We start from the raw sequence: 20,060 nt of genomic DNA, 5'->3' as shown, positions 1-20,060 counted from the left end.
ACAGGAAAGCTTTATTTATTTATTTATTTAAATTTATTTTTGGTTGCCTTGGGTCTTTGTTGCTGCGTGCAGGCTTTCTCTAGCTGCAGCGAGTGGGGGCTACTCTTCATTGCGGTGCGCAGGCTCTAGGCACTTGGGTTTCAGTAGTTGTGTCCCGTGGGCTCTAGAGTGCAGGCTCAGTAGTTGTGGTTGGTGCATGGGCTTAGTTGCTCCACGGCATGTGGGATCTTCCTGCACCAGGGATCAAACCCATGTTCCCTGCTTTGGCAGGCGGATTCTTAACCACTGTGCCACCAAGGAAGTCCCTCTGTATTATTTCTTATAATTGCATGTGAATCTACAGCGAACTCAAAATAAAAATTTTAATTTTTTAAAAAGCTGAATCTTCCAAAGGAGCTCAACTATGAAAAAAAATGTATTTGTGTGTGTATGAATATATATACACACGTACATGCACACACACACGCATTTTACAAAGGGCTATCTGTCTCTGTCTTTCCATGGCTATCCTTGCCTGGCTGGCCTGACCTGACTTCGTGCCTGCCCATGCAGATACCTCTCCCAGACAGCGGATCCAGAATCTTAGCCGCTTTGTGTGGAAGCAGGCAACAGTGGCCAGTGAACTATGGGAGAAGCTGACAGCCCGCTGCGTGGACCAGCACCGCCACATTGAACGCACTCTGGAGCAGCTGTTGGAGATCCAAGGGGCAATGGAGGAATTAAGCGCAACTCTGACTCAGGCCGAGGGAGTCCGAGCCACTTGGGAGCCCATTGGGGATCTCTTCATTGATTCACTTCCTGAGCACATCCAGGCTCTTAAGGTATGCAGGCCCCCTCCCGTGGCTACAGTCCACCCCGGGACCAGATGTTCCTCACAGACCCTGACAGTGTTCCTGCTGCTGAGGCTCCATTGTTGCCCTGGACTTCAATAGAGTCTGTCCCAGTTTCTGTGCTAGATCTGGGGGCTGGTTTAGCTGAAGTCTCCTCTGCCCTTCTACTGGCTTCTCTTTCCCCTGGTGTCTTCTGAAAGTAGAAAAGGAAGAGGATAAGGACAATGCCCCCCCACCACGCACACACCTTAGTCTGGTTGCCCTAATAGGCAAGCACTGAGGTTGCGCTATTAAAATGACTAATGGTTCCTCTTTCCTATTTTCTACCTACTGTGGCACTTGGGTTTTGGCTCTATAGCTATTCAAAGAAGAATTCTTCCCCATGAAAGATGGAGTGAAGTTGGTGAATGATCTGGCCCATCAACTTGCCATTTCTGATGTGCACTTGTCAATGGAGAACTCCCGGGCCCTGGAGCAGATCAACATCCGGTGGAAACAGCTACAGGTAAAAGAGAAGCCTGGAATGAGGCATGAGGAAAAGGCTTGGTATAACTAGGCTTGGGGGGCCACTTACCCAGGCCCGAAGGAAGTGAAGGGGCATTGAATTGGAATCTATGTGGGAAAAGAGTTGTGGAGAATTTGGGGCCAGGAAACAGGCTTCTCAACCTCTAAACTGCAGGAAGTGATTAAAATGGTCTGAGAGGGGCCTGTCTGCCCCTCAGGGTAGACAGGGGCAGATGAAGGGTGACTGTGGCCTGGAATTAGGGATGCTCTTCTCTGACCCCTGGGAGTGCCATGGGAAGGCTAGGATTTGGGTGAATGGTGGGAGGATCTGGAGCTGGAGAAGAGGCAGCCTCTGAGGGAATTCACAAAGATTGTCAGAGGCACGTGGAAATCCTACCCTGGATACCTGGAATGAGTCCACTGACTTCTTGCACCTTCTTTCCATAGGTGTCAGTTGGTGAGAGACTTAAGCAGCTCCAGGATGCCCACCGGGACTTTGGGCCTGGGTCACAGTACTTCCTCTCCTGTATGTGAGACAAACTGAGCTTCACTTGGTAGAAACTCAGCCACCTTCCAAGAGGGTCTACTCTTGTCCCTTGGGGGCCTGGTGGGAGCGCAGTGTACCTTGGCATCTAAGAAGCAGTAGGATAAAACAGTGTAGTGTAGTGGTTAAAAGGACAGGCTCTTGAGCCAGAGAGACCTGGATCTGAGTCACAGCTGCTCGACTTTATATCTGTGCAAGCTTGAAAAAAATACCTTAACCTTTTTGAACCTCAATTTTCCCATATGTAAAAAGAGGGAAAATATTACATAGCTGGTAGAGTTATGGGAATTAAATGACTTTATTGTTCCAGCAATATTTCTTGGTGGCCTACTGTGGGCCAGGTACTGTTCTAGGTACTGGGACTACATCAGTGAACAAAATAGACAACAATCCTTGGACGTGGAGAGCTTACATTCTACAGGAGGAAGCCAGACCATAAACAAATAAGTAAAATATATATAAAGTCAATCGGTGACAAGTGCTATGGAGAAAAAAGGAAAGCAGGGAAGACGTGAATTAAGGAGTGCTGGACTTAATGAGGGAGGCAACTGAGTGGAAACCTCAAGGAGGTGAAGGAATGAGCCATGTGGATATCTTAGGGAAGAGCAGAGGGAACAACAACTTCCAGGACCTTAAGGCAGGGGCATACCTGAGGAACAGCAAGGAGGCCAGTGTAGAACTGAGTGACGAGGGGAGAGAGCAAGAGGTCAGAATGGGAGCAGGAGGCCAGAGCATGGAGGGCCTGGAGGGATTGAGCAGAGGGATGACATGATCCGGCTTATGTTTTAACAGAGTGTTGGGGGGCAAGAGTGGGAGGAAGGAGACCTTTCAGGATGCATATTGCATACTGCAACCATCTAGATGAGGGATGATGGTGACCCAGATCAGGGTGGCAGCCGTGGAGATAGTGGGAATGTACAGATATGAAAATTAGATATGCACACAGAGCATTCAGCAGAGTATCTGGCACATAGTAGGAACTTAACCAATGTTAATGGTAATTAGAACTATTGAATTATAATCACTGGCATGCAGATACACCTGCAGAGGGCTCTTGTACCCAGGGAAACTGCAATGAGGAAGTTGGCCAGGTGACTGAGCCTCTCCTGGAGCATCCGTATGTTAAAGACACAGAGCAGAGAGAGACACCTTTTCGAGAGTTCCTCACCAGAGAGGAGTGAGCAGTCCCATTCCCCATTGTCCCACAGGACTGAGAAGCTTGACCTTCTGGGGGAAGGGCTTTGAGCCCCATGAGGAAAGTAGGGTCCACTTCATATACACAGCAGCACACTAGCTGCCTTCTGCTGAATGGATAAAATGGCAGACAGCTCAGGGAGAAGATAGGGTGGCCAAGGCCACCTGTTCATGCCCTTGTCATGTCTCTGGCACATGAGGGTACCAGTGACAACCTCTTCTCCTTCCCTCACCCAAACGTCAGGGAGAGAAGTGTGTTCCTTAAAAGTGTTTACCCCATGCTCAGGGGCTGTTAAGAGCTGGCAATGAGAGTCAGGCATCCCCTTTTGGGCTTAACTATTTCTTTGAGAGGATAGAGCAGGGGAGTAACCAGGGGCCTGAAGAGCATTAGTGGTCAGCTTCTTTCTCTTTCTCTTCTCTCTCACCAGCCTCTGTTCAGGTTCCCTGGGAAAGAGCAATTTCACCCAATAAAGTTCCCTACTATATCAAGTGAGTGATCATCTGAATCGGAAATGGGTCAGTCACCTGCCCACCCCCTCCTTTTCCTGTCTTTTTTTCTATCTATCCCTCTCACCCCTTACCTGTTGGGATTCCTCCATCCACTCCAGTTTTTCCTCCTACTCATCTCAAGAGCTTAAGATTCTACCTGGTAAAGGTGAACCCTTGTGCTTTGGGATCCTCAGGGTTCACCCTCAGATCCTGCTCCTCCTTGCATCCAACCTATCGCTGAGGGGTGTGTGCATGTGTGTTTGAGGGGTTGGGGGGTGGTATAGACCCTGGCACTATTGATTCTTCTGTTTGTAGCCACCAGGCTCAGACCACATGCTGGGACCATCCCAAGATGACTGAGTTATACCAAACCCTAGGTAAGAATTCAAGTTTCCTGTATAGTGTGGAGGTCTATACAGTTGCCTTTGTCCTATAAGAATATAAGGGAGTAGTATTCCATTGTGTGGAATACACAATTCCATGGTGTGTGTGTGTGTATGTGTGTGTGTGTGTGTGTGTGTGTGTGTGTGTATATATATATATATATATATATATATATATATATATATATATATATATATATACCATATCCTATTTATTCATTCATCTGTCTATAGGCACTTAGGTTGTTTTCATGTCTTGGCTATTGTAAATAGTGCTGTGATGAACATAGGAGTGCATATATCCTTTTGAATTAGTGTTTTTATATTCTTTGAATAAATACCCAGAAGTGGGATAGCTGGATCACACACACACACACACACACACACACACACACACACTCAGCCATAAGAAAGATGAAATCTTGCCACATGTGACAATACGGATGGACCCTGAGGATATTATGCTGAGTGACATGAGTAGAAAGACAAATACCATATGATTCCATTTATATGTGGAATATAAAAAGAGACAATCAAAATAAATGCACCAAAGGAAAACAAACACATAAATACCGAGAACAGAGTAGTGGTTACCAGAGAGGAAAGGGTAGGGGGAAGTTGAAATGGGTAAAGGGGTTCAACTGTATGGTGACAGATGGAAATTAAATTTTGGTGGTGAGCACTTTGTAGGGTATACAGCAGTAGAAATAAAATGTCGTTCACATGAAAGTTACAAAATGTTATAAACCAATGTTACCTCAATAAAAAATAAATTTAAAAAAATAGAAGGGAATCCTATTCAACAAGCAGGTGAGGGTGGAAGTGAGTCCTTGTGCTTTTTCCAGTAGCCTTCTTTCCTTTCCCCTCTGCACCTCCCTCAACTGGAAGCTCTATATTCTCCCTGAACGATTTTATCATCACATTAGGTAATCATGCTTATAGATGTGTACTAGATCTTCTTTGAAAGATACTATCCAGGCTACAAATATGACTCTCATGCACCTTATCTTTGACTGCCAAGAGAGACTCACTATTATGTGGTAAATTTTACCCATGTTGATGCATGTGACTATAGTTCATTCATTTTCACTGCCATGGAGTGTTCCATTGGATATACCACAGTTTCCTCAGCCATTCTACTACTGATGGACATTTTGGTCGTTTCTAGTTTGGAGCTAACAAGAACTGTGCTGCTTGGTCAAACAAACAAGCAAAACATGAGAAAATCACTGCTCTAGGATATATAGCTGGCTGGGTCATAGAATATATGAATGTTCAATTTTACTAGGTAATACCAAGTTGTTTTCCAGTGTGATTGTATCAGTTTACACTTCCACCAGCAATTCTCATTCATCCACATCTTTGCTGACGCTTGCTATTGTCAGACTTTTACTTTTGCCAATCTGGCAGGTGTAACATGGTATCTTGTTGTGGTTTTAATTTGCATTTCCCTGATATGAGTGGGTCTCCTTCCATTCTCTGCAGCTGATCTGAACAACATTAAGTTCTCAGCTTACCGCACTGCCATGAAGCTACGCAGAGTCCAGAAGGCACTGCGTCGTAAGTCTCCCATTACACTTCCCTTATAGCCTTCACCCCACACCTACCCTTCCTCATCTGTTGACTGTTTCCCACTTTCATCCCACCTGCCCAGTGCTGTAGATTGGCTTTGTGGGGACTCTCCAAAGGCTGAGATATGCTGGCTGTGGGCACCTGATTTTTCCAAGGCCCTTCTATTTTCCCCAACCCCCAGACTTATTTCCAAATTAACCCACAGCTATCCTCTTCCTTGTCCCTTCTTCCCTGCCCAAAACGGATAATCAAGCAAGTGTTTTATGGCAAGAAGTATCCCAGCAAATGGTTTGGAGCCACTGGAGGCTTGTGTTCTTTCACCATCTTGGGGTTATTGGATGTAGCAGCAGAACTGTTGAAGCGAATGCCAGTGGTTAGGGGACAACATGGCTGCATATATAATGTGCCTTCTGTCTTTTCTCTGAGACACTGTCCATTCAGTCTTCCTGGACCAGGTTATCTGGCTAGGCTGATTCCAGCATTGGAGGTAGTTAAAAAAATCCTCCTGGGCTTCTCTGGTGGCGCAGTGGTTGAGAGTCCGCCTGCCGATGCAGGGGACACAGGTTTGTGCCCCAGTCTGGGAGGATCCTGCATGCCGTGGAGTGGCTGGGCCTGTGAGCCGTGGCCGCTGGGCCTGTGCGTCCGGAGCCTGTGCTCCACGGCGGGAGAGGCCACAACAGTGAGAGGCCTGCGTACTGCAAAAAAAAAAAAAAAAATCCTCCTGAGTTATGTCACATTTACCCAGGCATACCTGAGCCTTCATAACCAGTGACTAGGTTTTCAGAACGAGGTTCACAGACCAACTTATTTGCAGTTGAAATGCGTGTAAAGACAAAGAAAGTTAAAAAAAAGTGGTATTCAACCCCTGGGAGTTTACCCAAATCCCACCATCTTCTTGAAACTGATGTCAAGAAACATTTGGGTATAGAAACATTTGGGGTTAATTTAGGGGGCCTTCTGCTGCCTTCTCCTTACTTGGGTTGAGGGTCTTGGTAAAGGGCAAGCTTGTTTCATACTTACAGATGGTTAGTCTGGAGATTGAGTCAGATTTGGTGATGCTGGTGGCCGTATCTTCCTGTCTAGTCCCTGGTGTTCTACTTTTGGCTATAGTTTCTCCTTCTCTCCTTTCCTTCCCAGTGGACCTGGTAACTTTAACCACAGCCCTGGAGATCTTCAATGAGCATGATCTGCAGGCCAGTGAACATGTAATGGATGTGGTGGAGGTCATTCACTGCCTGACTGCCTTATATGAACGGCTGGAGGAGGAAAGAGGCATCCTGGTCAATGTGCCACTCTGTGTGGACATGAGCCTCAACTGGCTCCTCAATGTTTTTGATAGGTAAGGACTTGCAGCCCTGACAGCCTCCATGGTGAAATTCAGTGGGACATCTGGAGTGGGCATGGTGGGAAGGAATTGCTCCCCTGGTGCACTTGGACTCAGCTCAGCTTGGGGCATGGCTGGCACAGAGCCCTGCTGGGATCAACCCTGTGAGGGACATGACTGCCAAGATGTTAACCCTTTACAGATATTCATATTCTCAGTCTCTTCTTTTAAACCTAGTGGTCGCAGTGGAAAGATGCGGGCATTGTCCTTTAAGACTGGCATTGCATGCCTGTGTGGCACAGAAGTGAAGGAAAAACTGCAGTGTGAGTACAACTCCAAAGTTTGGAGTAGAGTTGTGTGGAGGGAGAGGTGTGGTGGGAGGAAGAAAAGTCTAAGATAACCAGAAGATCAGTCTTATGACTCAGCAGAGGGCTACTCAGGCTACCTTGTAATGCTTCCTGGTCCAAGTTATTGCAAAGAATCCACAACAGCCAAAGGCCAAGATGGGTCTAAGGCCTGTTATTATTCCCACTGTTACTCCAAGGGCATTGGTTTCTTCTGATGTGGTGTAATTACTTGATGGGGATCTGAGTTGGGAACCTGGGATACCCAGGACCTGGACTTTCTAGTTCCATTTCCCTTTGGCCTATCAGGCTTAGCCCTCTCCCAATCTGAAGCTCAAACCACATCACACTAATGTGGAAGAGGACAGTTTTATTGTTTACGAGGCAGGTGTGTGCTGGTTTTTATAAATGGAATGGTTTTTACTATATAATACATCACTGAGAATTGTTCAATTTACCCTGACTGTCAAAAGCTTTGAAAGGCATTTATGGTTTTGGGGGTTTCCTGAGAACCTGCATCATCAACACAGCCATCTGAAATAAAATAAAAAGCTATACATTAATAAAAAAAAAACTAGGTCACACATTCTGTTGGAGACTTCCCATGTGATCACGTGGGTGGTGTGCAATAATCCCCATTATCTGGGAGGTGGACAACATGTAATTCTGTAGGTTTGAACCTCTCTGGTGTACAGTACCTTTGCTTTCCCCTCCATCCTCCATCATTTGTACAGCATTTTGCATTTTTCTGCAACAGCATCATTAGTGTCAAGTGTTTAATGTGCGTTGACCACTGTGCTACATGTGGTGAGTACAAGGTCCAGTTAGACATGGTCCCTGCCTCAAGTGGTTTACAGTCCAGAAGAGGATACAGAAGTACACAGAAAGCATTTTTTAGAGTGCTAATTAGAATAATCTGAATGGCAAAGGATATGTACTATATCAGAGCACAGCAGAGTGAGGACAGCGTCTAGGAAAGATTTACAGGGAAAAAGACTTTTCAAAGTATGTTCATAGCTATGATATAATTTATTCCTCCCAATGTTCCTTTGAGACGGGATGGACAGTGATGATTTAGTCTCTGTTTATAAGTAAGGAAACTGCAGCATAGAGAGGTTCATGACTTACCCAAGGTTTTACAAGCTAGTCAGTAATGGATCCAGAAATAAACCCCAGGCCCTCTGTCTTTTGGTTCTGTTCCTTTTCTGGGCCTTAGGTGACGTATGAAACGGACAGACAAGAACCTCTGGAGGAGGTTTTCTAAAGTTGGGGTGGTACGGGGGAGTTCCCACAAGGGCAGATATAGACCATGCTCAAATATATAAGTACCATAGTTTGTTCCACAGTGATTTAGAGTGAATTCTTAGATGATCAAGTGTGTTGAATTATCCCCTTTTTTTGGATTATCCATGCCAGTGTTTCTTTTCATCTGTGTGGATAACTGAGAGATTCCTACATGAACAGGAGGGGAGAGGGCAGACTGACTGCAACTCATATTCAGGCACCCTTGAACCCCACACCCCTTCATCTTGCTTCTTGAGACTGTGTTTTCCCAGCAGTGTCATATCTGTGTCTGGCACCGCTCTCACACACAGCTTGCTCTCTGTCTTCACCCCTCTCTCCCATTGTCTTTCTGATGCTCTCTGTCTTTGTGTCTGACTCACTTTTTTCTCTCTGAACCCAGAGGAATGCTGCTTTTAGAACTCCTGGACTTCTAGAAGGTCAGGGATGGACCTTTAGGTATTCCAGTTTCAAAAGTCATTAGTTAAGTCAATGTGCTCTTTCCCTGTCTTCTTTTTCTGTTCTTTCTCCTCACACCATTCTCTGGCCATCCCTGTATCGGGCTTGGCCATGACTTACGGTGGGGCCAGCAGACCTCTTCAGCCAAGTGGCCAACTCAGGCAGCCAGTGTGACCAGCGCCACCTTGGTGTCCTGCTTCATGAGGCCATTCAGGTGCCCCGTCAGCTGGGGGAAGTGGCGGCCTTTGGGGGCAGCAACGTGGAGCCCAGCGTCCGTAGTTGCTTCCGTTTTGTGAGTATGGAACTGGGGAGGGAGGGAAGGAGGAATGATGGGACAGGGGGTGGGAAGAAGGGAGGGAGGACTGAGAGCTGGGCTTTTGATCTGAAGTACTCAGATGCGAGGGAGTTTGTTGGGCTGGAGCAACAGGGCAGAGGGTTCTCTGGGCTTTTAGGGTCAGAGTCCTGAGGAGAGGGCACCAGGTCAACTAGGACAGGGTAGAAGGTGGACACCTCTGGAGAACAGTCTAACCCAGAGTCCAACCAGGTCTTGCTGTTTCTCCTCCTCCCCTGAGGGCTGCCATTCTAGGCACAAGACACTGGGCCTCCAACATCACTACTGGGCTTCTTGTTTCTCTAGAGCACTGGGAAGCCAGTCATTGAAGCTGCACAGTTCCTGGAATGGGTCAACTTGGAGCCCCAGTCCATGGTGTGGCTGGCTGTTCTGCATCGGGTCACCATTGCTGAACAAGTGAAGCATCAGACCAAGTGCTCTATCTGTAGGCAGTGCCCCATCAAAGGCTTCAGGTAGGGAAAGCAATACCTGCTGGAGTGATACTAATAATAAATAGGCCATGTTACATATAAATCATATATTGCAAAACAGGGCATTCCATAATTATATAATTACAACTAATCTATTGTATGTTGTTATATACTGTTATAATCCTTTCTACTGCAGAATGTTTAATTTTTAAAAAACTCAAAAATGATGAAATTTTTTTCTGTTAGTTGTGTTATGAAGTATTCAGACCTAGAAAAATGTATAGAGAAGCAAAAGGGGGTGGGGTGGGAGAACAGCACAGAGAGGGAAGTAATTTGTTCATTGTTTCCCAGGGAGCATTAAGTAGAACCCAGAAGCCCCCAACATCCTGACATATGAGAACACCTACGCACCAAAAGGTGTGCTGGCGAATGTGCTACTCTCTAGAAAGCAAAAGAGAAACGTGATATAGCATTGGCTAATTTCCATGATGTAAATACTCCCACTGTGGCCAGTGTCAGGCTACCCATAGGAGGTCAGGAAGAGATGCACAGTTGCACACCATTTATAGTATTTCCACCACCAGGTATAACAAATGTAGACAACCTCGAGAGCATAGATAATAGTGAAATAGGAAGTGATGAGTTTGAGTATTTATTACCTTTGTTTTTAATACCATTTGCTTAATTGTGAGTTTATACAATTTAATTTTTAAATAATGGCTATATTTAACAACTGGCTTGGAAAATTCCTGAAATTTTAACAACCAGCTCTCGTGAGCTTGTATGAGCAGGCCCCAGTGCCCCACGGTGGGCACCCACCACCAAGCTGAAGAAACAAACAATATTTTACAATATATTTATATATATTATATAATACATTTATATATCTACAAATTTATATATTATATACATATTTTATATACTATATAAAACAATATATTTGAAGTTTCCTTGAGTACATTTCCCTCCTGTCCCCACAAAGGTAGCCGCTATCCTGAATTTGGCTTTCATCATAAAATGCTTGTTTTTACCACTTTAAAGCACTAGCACATACTCTCTTTACAACCACCCTGCTTTTTTTTTTTTTTGCAACTTTATTGGGGTATAATTGCTTTACAATGGTGTGTTAGTTTCTGCTTTTTGACAAAGTGAATCAGTTATACATATACATCTGTTCCCATATCCCTTCCCTCTTGCGTCTCCCTCCCTCCCATCCTCTCTATCCCACCCCTCTAGGTGGTCACAAAGCACCGAGCTGATCTCCCTGTGCTATGCGGCTGCTTCCCACTAGCTATCTACTTTACATTTGGTAGTGTATGTATGTCCATGCCGCTCTCTCACTTTGTCACAAGCAAATGAGGCACAGAGGTGGAGTTCACACTGCTGGCTAGTGTAGCTCCAGGATACGATGTCGGATCCTCTGACTGCTCTAAGTCTAGACATTTCACCATACTATGCTATTAGGTCTGGCCAGTCCAATCAGGCTTTGGAATTGGATCTGAAGGGCTAGTCTATATTCAGTTATAATAGAGTTATTATTATAAATAACTTTGGGGAATAATTTTTAGCCCACTTGCCCACGGCTGATAGAATCAGTTGTCTTCATATTGAAAGTGTGCCTTCTCCAAGGAAGGTGGTCATACCTGTGAAACTGGACCCTTTCAGGCCACCTTGGTTGAGAAGGTTATTTGATATAATGAGCTCTTTACCCCGTCCCACCCTCCCTTTTATTTTTTTCATTGAAGTATAGTTGATTTACAATGTTGTGTTCATTTCTGCTGTACAGAAAATTGATTCAGGTATACATATATATATATATATATATATATACATTTTTAATATTATTTTCCATTATGGTTTATCATAGGATATTGAATATAGTTCTCTCTGCTATACAGTAGGACCTTGTTGTTTATCCCACCCTTCCTTTTAAAAAAGATGGTAAGACAGGGCTACTTCCCGAACTTCCTGGGATTCTGAGCATGTGATTTCATGGAGATCTGTGGTCTCTGGAGTAAGACTAGTCATCTAGTGAGGACTCTATCACTGCTATGCATAGGAGGTTAAGTGCTCCACGTATAGGAGGTTACTGTTCCATGCGTCACCCCCTTTTAATGTATGTGTATATTTGGATGTTTGGGGGAGGGGGAAGTCATTATAGTATATTGCATCCTCTTTCCTACCACCTGTCCTTTCCCCAAGGTATCGGAGTCTGAAACAATTTAACGTGGACATCTGCCAGACCTGCTTCCTGACAGGCAGGGCCAGCAAGGGCAACAAGCTTCATTATCCCATCATGGAGTATTACACCCCGGTATGGAACCTCTGGGGCGGGCGGGAGGGGCAGGCAACTCTCAGCTTCTGGGTGCTTGATCCATTTTGTCCAGCATTAGCTCACTGTATTCTGCTCTCCGTGGGGGAGCATCCTCCAAACAGGCCTGGTGATTGACCAATTTGGGGGATCCAGGGCTGTCCTTCTAGCAGAGCTTCTCCCTCACCCTCACCGGGGCAGTAGCTGGCTGCAGCAGCCCAGGACATTCTTGGCCATCTAAAAGGCACTCACTATTCTCCTGCAGAGAGAAGTCTCAGGAAAAAGTAGAGACAGCAAGGCAGTTACAGGTGACTAGCCTTCGATCGCTCAATTTAGTTTTTCCTGCTTAGCTTCCTGGATTGTTTCTGTCCCCTGGTCTTCACCTGCTACCTTGTCATTGCTTCCATCCCTTCTAGTCAATAGCAATGTTTGTGCTCACCTTCATTACTCAGTCTCCTGTGTGAAAAGGGGGTACGCTCTTTACCTGGGTCCCCCAAATCAACTGGGCTTTCGTTGGAAACTGTGCCCTTCCTAGCTTCCTGAGCCCAGCATCCCTGAACTCCAGCCACAGAATTTCTCCTCTGCTATGTTCAGGACTCAGACCTCCAGGCTTAGCTTCCTGAGCTGACGCTGCGCCTTAAACTCCTTTATTCCTCTCTCCCCACACATACTCCCAAAGTCCCAAGCATGTCCCCAGCTCCCCCCACTGCTCTCTCCCACCTTACCTCCCCATCTCCATAATCCATCTCCCTGAGCTGTCATCTCTTCTCCAAATTCTGTTGACACAGAAGCATGTGTGACCCAATCGGAGCAGTGACCTTGACCTTTATTTTTCTTTTATTATCATTTTGAAATAAACATTATTAACGTCATACATGGGAAACTGGCTAGAGATGGTAGACTGATAAGTGTCTAGCTCCTGCTCATCTTCTACATCCCTAGAATTTCTGTAAAAGATATCTACAAGTTAACAAATATACGGTCATTGTAAAAGATTCAAATTATGTAGAGGCGTTTAAAGTATAAAACAGAGCCCCCTTTTCTCCTCAGTGCGGTCCCCACCCCTCAAGTCTAACTTCCCTGAGGCAAGCAGTGTTCACAGTTTGGCATGTATCCTTCTAGATCTTTTTCTAGGAGCGAGGTGTGGCAAATATGAACAAGAGTGGACTACCAGTCATGGTCCGTGCTCCAGGGGAGTGGCCACACCTCCCTAGAATAGCCCATTAGGGTGAGCCCCTCTATCTTGTCTCCTCCCAGACCACATCCAGTGAGAACATGAGGGACTTTGCCACTACCTTAAAGAACAAATTCCGCTCAAAGCATTATTTCAGCAAACACCCTCAGCGAGGTTATCTGCCTGTGCAATCAGTGCTGGAGGCCGACTACAGTGAGACGTGAGTACCGGTAGCTGAGCAGGGGCTGCAGGCATCCTCACTGAGCCTAGGGACGTGCTGTGAAGGGGTTGAGTCCCACATGGCCTAGGGCCGTCTTCCAGGGCAAAGCCAACTACTGACAGGGCAGTTCAGCTGGGGCCTGACCAGGAATCTGACCTGAGAAACAGACTAGAATCCAGTCTCTGTATCTTGTTTCCATCAGCTCTTGGGAGCTCCCTAATTCGGTGGTGGTGTTGCGGGGTGTGGAAGGATGGTGGTGAGGAGACAGGCTGCCCAGCTACCCAGTCTTTGGTCTTCTGAGTCTTTGCTGCTTTCTCCTAGGCCAGCTTCTTCCCCGATGTTGCCACACGCTGACACACACTCCCGCATTGAGCATTTTGCCAGCAGGTACCACCAGATCTGGGGGAGGGGAATTGTAAGGAGTCCAAGGGGGAAAGGGGTTTTCAGGTGGGGCAAAGAGAATGAAGTCAGGGCCAGGGGGACATGCACAGTGGGCTTTGCAGCAGCCAGTGAGGCCTAACGTTTGGGGCGGGGGAGGGGGAAGTGGGACAGCCCCCCAAACCTGATGATCCTCCTGTGGGATTACAGTCCTTGAGATGAAGGCAGTCTTCACATACTGTTTTCCCTTCTGCTCCTGCTCTTTCTTCCTAGGCTTGCTGAGATGGAAAGTCAAAATTGCCCCTTCTTTAATGACAGCTTGTCCCCAGACGACAGCATGTGAGTTTTCACAGATGCATATTTGCCAGGAATAGCTCTCCTTTGGGATCTCTTTCTACCACCACTTGGGGAGGGTGTATCCTCAGTGGGAGGTGGGTTGTGTGTGGATAGCGTCCCTGACACCCTAAGGAAGGAAGTCTGCTTTCTGGGCACAGCATTGAATGAGAGAAGCAGTCTGCCCTCTATCAACCGAGCAGGGTAATGAAGGATGAACTACCTCCCTGCCATCTGCCAAGGTCCCTTTCTGTTGCAAGATCCCATCCTTTTATTCCTAACTCTGAGGGAAGAAGAATATGTCCTCAACTAAAGTTGCAGAAATGAGCCATTATCTTATGCTCAAAATGCCAATGCCCCATCTAGTGCCACATCAACCCTGGGGTGATACCAGGGACTTGACTGAAGTGTGGCCAGAGAGATTCCTTGGTGCTATAGCCCAGAGAAGGGCCCCTTCATCTCTAGGGAGGTCCCCGGCCTCCTCAGAGGACCTAGGAACTGTTGGCTACACGGATAAATCCAGCCCTGGGACTGGGACTCAGGCAGGCCACAATTCCCCTGGGGATGGGAAAGCGAAACGGGGTGGGGTGGGGGAACATCACAGAAAGGGAAGTAATTTACTCATGGTTTCCCAGGTCACTATAAGTAGAACCCAGGAGCCTCGGCATCCTGAAAACACTCTCTCCTACTACCCCCAATAATGACCCCTGCCACCTCTGAACACTTTTATCCCTCTTAAACCTGAATACATGGCCTTTTCCCTCTCTATGTATCTTAGAGAGGGAATCCTCCAGCATGTGGCTCTCCTGGGGCTTGAGGTGGGAGCTGAGAACTCACACACTGAGCTGTTTCTCACTTCAGTGCCTGGGCCCCTCTTTCCTCTCCCCACCCCCACACAGAGACGAGGACCAGTACTTGCTGCGGCACTCCAGCCCCATTACAGACCGGGAGCCAGCCTTTGGACAGCAGGCTCCGTGCAGCATGGCCACTGAAAGCAAAGGGGAGCTCGAAAAGATCCTGGCCCACTTAGAGGATGAGAACCGGTAGGTGTGGCAATGGCACAGATCTGTGTGGGTTCTAGAGTCAGACAGCGTAATTCAAGTCCTGAATTTCCACATCCTAGCTATGTGGCCTTGAACAAGTTACTTATATTCTTTGATCTTCCATTTCCTCATCTGTAAAATGGGGATGATGATAAGAGTACCTACCTCTTAAGGTCACTTGTGAAGATCAAATGATCAGGCATATAATGTGTTAGCCAGTGTCTATCTGATTGGAAGTGTTCAGTAAAAGCTAGCTATCCTAATAATTATTTGAATCCTTTTAACTCAACCCAAATATCTCCAAGTACCCAATAGATACAGGCAGAGAGAATGCAAACACAGAGAATACAGAAGAGACGATGCCTCTGCCCTCAAGGAACTTTCAGTTGTTGGAAATGGAAACAGGTCCTTATCACTTAGTGAAAGTAATAAGAGGAGGAGGATGCTGCATAGAGCATTTGAGCACTGGAAGAGGGAAGGTGAAGAAGATTATGGGGATGGCACTGATCTCTGTAAAGCATGGAGGGCAGCAGGAGTCTGAGGAGCATCCAAGACACTTTGGGGGTGTGTAGTAGAATCAGTAACAACCCCCAGAAAAGTAATTCTCAAACATTAGTGTGCATACAAGTCACTTGGGAAGCTTGGTGAAATGCAGATTCTGATTTGAAGGTCTGGGGTGGGGCCGTAGTTCCTGCACTTCTAACCAGCTCCTAAAGGATGCCCATGCCTCAGGCCTACAGACTGTATTTGGATTAGCAAGTCCTTAGAACAGGGCCTATCTGCAAAGTATTTGTTACTGGTTCAAGACAAGATAAATACATAAATAAAGAGTAAACTTTTAGAAATTTTCATAGCAATTTGACATTGCCACAATATCCACACACATAATTAGTGACTTGTCTTCATTGAATTGGGTATAGGCCAGGTTGAGTGTTGTTGCATTTGGGCAGCAAGTCACGTGTGGTGTGAGCTGTGTACTAGCTATGCACATTCAGACCATTTACTGATCCATGATGGATTGAAAAATCCCCCTGTTTTTTTTTGCTATGGATAGTTTGAGAAGCACTGCACTAGAGCAGTGGTGGGGAGGCCCTGGGAAACACTAGGGAGAGAGTGATTCTGTTGCAAAAAAGAAAAAAAAAGTAATGTCCTCCAAAGGAGACCAACTCTTTGGAATCTGTTTCCTTGATGACTCAACATGGGTGTTTAAAGTGGGTCAGAGAGGAGGGTAGTAGAGAGAAGAGGAAAGATGGGTGATCCTTTGTTTATGTTTTATCTTCCCCTGGAATCTAAAAGTCTAAAAAAGGAGTGGGTGAGTCAGTGGCCCTAATGCCTCATTTATTTGCAGACTGTGTTTCTGCCCGATTTTAAGGTCAGAATTAATCCCCGAAGCAGCACATCAAAGCCCTGAGACATTTGTTATATGAAATGTCAGCTCTCTCTGCTCTGTGGCCTAAGGATGGCAAAGTAAATGACATATGTGTTGGAGAGGAAGTGGATATGGCCATTCAAGCAAGAGCATGGCTGGGATGGACTTCCCTGGCCGTCCAGTGGTTGGGACTCCACACTTCCACTGCAGCACTGCAGAGGGCACGGGTTCGATCCCTGGTCAGGGAACTAGGATCCCATATGCTGCGACCAAAAAAAAAAAAAAAAGCACAGCTTGGGGGCTGGGGTGGGGGTGGGGATGGGAGAGCAGAGGGATTGCTCACACCTAGGTATGAGGGGACACTGAGCCCTGGACAGTCAATACCCTGTGAAGGTCATTGGCCTTGGCTTCTCCATCCTTGGCAGGATTCTCCAGGGGGAGCTGAGGCGCCTGAAGTGGCAGCATGAGGAGGCTGCTGAGGCACCCACCCTGGCTGAGGGCTCTGCCGAGGTGGCACAGGACCACCGCAATGAGGAGCTGCTGGCTGAGGCCCGGATCCTTCGGCAGCACAAGAGCCGCCTGGAGACACGCATGCAGATTCTTGAAGACCACAACAAGCAACTCGAGTCCCAGCTGCAGCGCTTAAGGGAGCTGCTCCTGCAAGTGAGTCTGGGGCCAGGGGAAGAATCAGAGCAGCCTCCGAGCACAGGCGGGCCAGGGAGAGGTGCTTCTTGCTCCTGGGAGGTGGCTGTTGGAAGACTTTCTGAAGAGAACTGGGCTGGCAATCAGGAAAGTTGGGGGGAGGAATGGGCTGCTATATCACATCGCTTGGCCAATTCTCTTGTACCTAGCTTCCACTCCATCCAAGCCACCGTGGGGCCTAGGGCTCAGGGAGGGCTTTTGAGGGCTCACTTCCCCACAACCCATTTGAATCTGGTATTGGAAGAACAAAGTTCAAAGAATCATCCAAGACGTTGACTTTGCTACTTTGATGTTTGCTGGAAAGAAGCAAGTTTGGACATGCTTGGCAACAGGAAGATTTTTATTGTGAAGGGATCACTTGTTACTTTTTGTCCCTTTCCTCTTTGAGAGGTAGTGTATAGGATGTAGTGTGGTTCTGGAGTTAGACAACCCTGAGTTTGAGTGTAGTGCTGCCGATTAGTGGCTGTGGGACGTTAGGAAAGTTACTTAGCCTCACTAAGCCCCAGTTCCCTCATCTGTAAAACAGGGATAAAAATATACCAACTTCATGGAATTGTGGTGAACGTCAAATGAAATAATGCATTTAAACAATTTGGCATGATGCCAGGACTATAATAAACATTTCATAAATGAATAATTTATGAATAATTATTGTCATTATTCATACCAGGTAATACCACACTATGCCTCTTCCCCAGATCCTCCAAGGGATGGCCTCTAGATGAATTCCTGGAGGTCTTAACATTCGATATTATGTCATGAACCAAGGATCAGGTGTGCAACTCTACATTTCCAGAGGGAATTGAGTTCTAGATAGCTTAATTATAGCTGAAATGACAGCAAGAGATATTTAGGGGCAATGGCATCCTTAGAAGAACTGGGAGCCTTTGATACATGTTGTTGAAGGAAGAGGGTATTCAGTAATTAAATATTCTAAGAAGTTTCGTGAAAGGGGAAACCACTGTTTGGGGCACCACCAAAAGCTTCTTAAAGTCCCAGGGCAAAGGGATGGGCATGATGTCTCTAAGGACCTTTCTGAGCTCGGGAGTCTGTCAAAGTAAGGTCAGGGAGGCAAAGCCACTTAAGTCATGCCTTACCTCTTGCTAGCCACATACTGAATCGGATGGCAATGGCTCCGCAGGCTCGTCCCTGGCTTCCTCTCCGCAGCAGTCAGAAGGCAGTCACCCCCAGGAGAAAGGGCAGACTACTCCAGACACTCAAGCTGCAGGTGAGTTCCCCCAGCCCCTCCAGACCCCTTCCTCCATGGCTTTGTCTTGCCCCAGGTCTCCTGCCTAAGGTTCTGCTAGGGCTGGGACTGGTTTCTCCTCATGGCTTTGAGCTTAGGGTCAGGGATGATTGGCTTATTGACTGATTCATTCATTCCTTTATTCCACAAATGTATGTCGAGTACCTCATATGTACCTAAGCATCGTGCCGGGAAGACACAAATGCTATAGGTTCACCCTTCAGCCGGCAGCATCCTACCTCAGCCCCTTGGCCTCATAAGGGAATTTCTAGTTCTCTTCACACATCTTTCTTCTCCAACTCAGATGATGTGGGGTCAAAGAGCCAAGATGTCAGCCTGTGCTTGGAAGACATTATGGAGAAGCTCCGCCATGCCTTCCCCAGTGTGCGAAGTTCTGATGTGACTACCAACACTCTGCTGGCCTCCTGATGGAACCAGATCCCCATCCTATAGTCCACGGTCCTCTCCCAGTTCTGGTCAAAGCCTTCCCTCAGCCTTCACCTAACCTTTCCAGTCCCCACGGGCCCCACATTCCTCAGCCGGAGTTATCTGGGCTCCAGGCAGCAGCAGGGATTCGATGGTATGCGAGGTGGGTGTGTGAGGGCCGCGGGAGGGAGAGGCATGATTCCTCTGACTCTAGAAATGTGCCCTTTAATCTTCAAGTTTGAGATCAATCCCTTAAGTACAATTCTGTTGCAGCCCAGGCTAATGGCACTTGGAGGCCATTCAGATGGGGAGCAGAGAAGTTGCCTTGCAGAGTGAAGCAGTGCCCATTGGCCCCTTTCCATTCTCCATGGAATGATGGATTTGGGGGAGCCTAATGACCTGAGGGCTCCAGCACTGTGAACACACGGGACTTAGCCCTACTCTCTGGCCCAACACAGGGAGGTGACACTGAAGACACTCCCGCTTCCCCCCACAAAGTGCCCCTGAAAAAGTCTGGGCAACGTGTGTCATACAACTTCAGCTCAAAGGCTTAGATCTAGTCATCCCGATGCTACCTAGATGCTGTTTCCTCCTTGAATATCTTCAGTTCCTTCTGCCTCAGTCCCTGGCAGACCTTTCTCAAGTGGGGGGGGAAACAGTTCATTCAGGTTCCTATTTTCACCTTATATTGGGAAACATTAAAGAAATACTTATGGGCTTAGATATTTTCCCCAGATCCTCCTCTTTCCTGAAAACCTCAGCATCCCGAGAGACCAGCTGAGTTGCTCTGGGAGCCCAGCTGAAGCCACCCTTGGCTCTTCTGAGTTGGCCTTCACAGCCCTGGGGGAGGGCTGGCAGCTGCTCAGCAAGGGGGTCTTCTCCTTGGGTGAGGAAGGGGAAGCCACCCTCTAGACTGGAGGAGCGTGACCACCCAACACCCTTTCAGGCTGTGACCCTTCTTTCTCTTAGGCTGAATCAGATGAGGTGGCTGATATCCCCCAGCTAGTCAGAAGGCAGATGCAACAGGCCATCCTGAATAGTGGCCCTTTTCTAGTATCCACGGGCTACAGATCAGGAAGTTGTCCACTTTCCACAGAGACAACAGCAAGGCCTTCCTTTGCATAAAACCATTCTTTCTAACTCTGGAAGGTGAACCCAGTCCTCAAACTGAG

The 20,060-nt window shown here is 47.0% G+C and overlaps 1 protein-coding gene across 3 annotated transcripts in view; it reads left to right on the top strand.

The window, feature by feature from the left end:
- LOC308609514 (dystrophin-related protein 2) overlaps positions 1–18,891 on the top strand; it is a gene marked incomplete at both ends in the record, with an annotated part of 28,004 nt that extends 9,113 nt beyond the window's left edge. For 2 of the 3 annotated variants that reach the window (XM_081223153.1, XM_081223155.1), the window contains 18 exons: positions 553–821; positions 1,189–1,335; positions 1,782–1,860; positions 3,501–3,561; positions 3,877–3,938; positions 5,430–5,504; positions 6,654–6,855; positions 7,078–7,163; positions 9,059–9,216; positions 9,562–9,728; positions 11,889–12,000; positions 13,255–13,391; positions 13,713–13,778; positions 14,043–14,108; positions 15,002–15,145; positions 16,940–17,177; positions 18,324–18,444; positions 18,767–18,891. In XM_081223153.1, coding sequence (XP_081079279.1) covers positions 553–821; positions 1,189–1,335; positions 1,782–1,860; positions 3,501–3,561; positions 3,877–3,938; positions 5,430–5,504; positions 6,654–6,855; positions 7,078–7,163; positions 9,059–9,216; positions 9,562–9,728; positions 11,889–12,000; positions 13,255–13,391; positions 13,713–13,778; positions 14,043–14,108; positions 15,002–15,145; positions 16,940–17,177; positions 18,324–18,444; positions 18,767–18,891 — 2,315 coding nt within the window. Of the gene's footprint in view, positions 1–552; positions 822–1,188; positions 1,336–1,781; positions 1,861–3,500; positions 3,562–3,876; positions 3,939–5,429; positions 5,505–6,653; positions 6,856–7,058; positions 7,164–9,058; positions 9,217–9,561; positions 9,729–11,888; positions 12,001–13,254; positions 13,392–13,712; positions 13,779–14,042; positions 14,109–15,001; positions 15,146–16,939; positions 17,178–18,323; positions 18,445–18,766 lie in introns of all 3 variants that reach the window. The other variant, XM_081223154.1, reaches the window with a different exon arrangement.
- Between the last annotated feature and the right edge of the window lie 1,169 nt (positions 18,892–20,060).

The sequence above is a fragment of the Mesoplodon bidens genome, assembly GCF_964165515.1.
Source record: "Mesoplodon bidens genome assembly, chromosome: X".
Taxonomy (NCBI): Eukaryota; Metazoa; Chordata; class Mammalia; order Artiodactyla; family Ziphiidae; genus Mesoplodon; species Mesoplodon bidens.
Note: the sequence above shows the minus strand (reverse complement) of the source record. Positions and strands in the feature narration are given on the sequence as shown.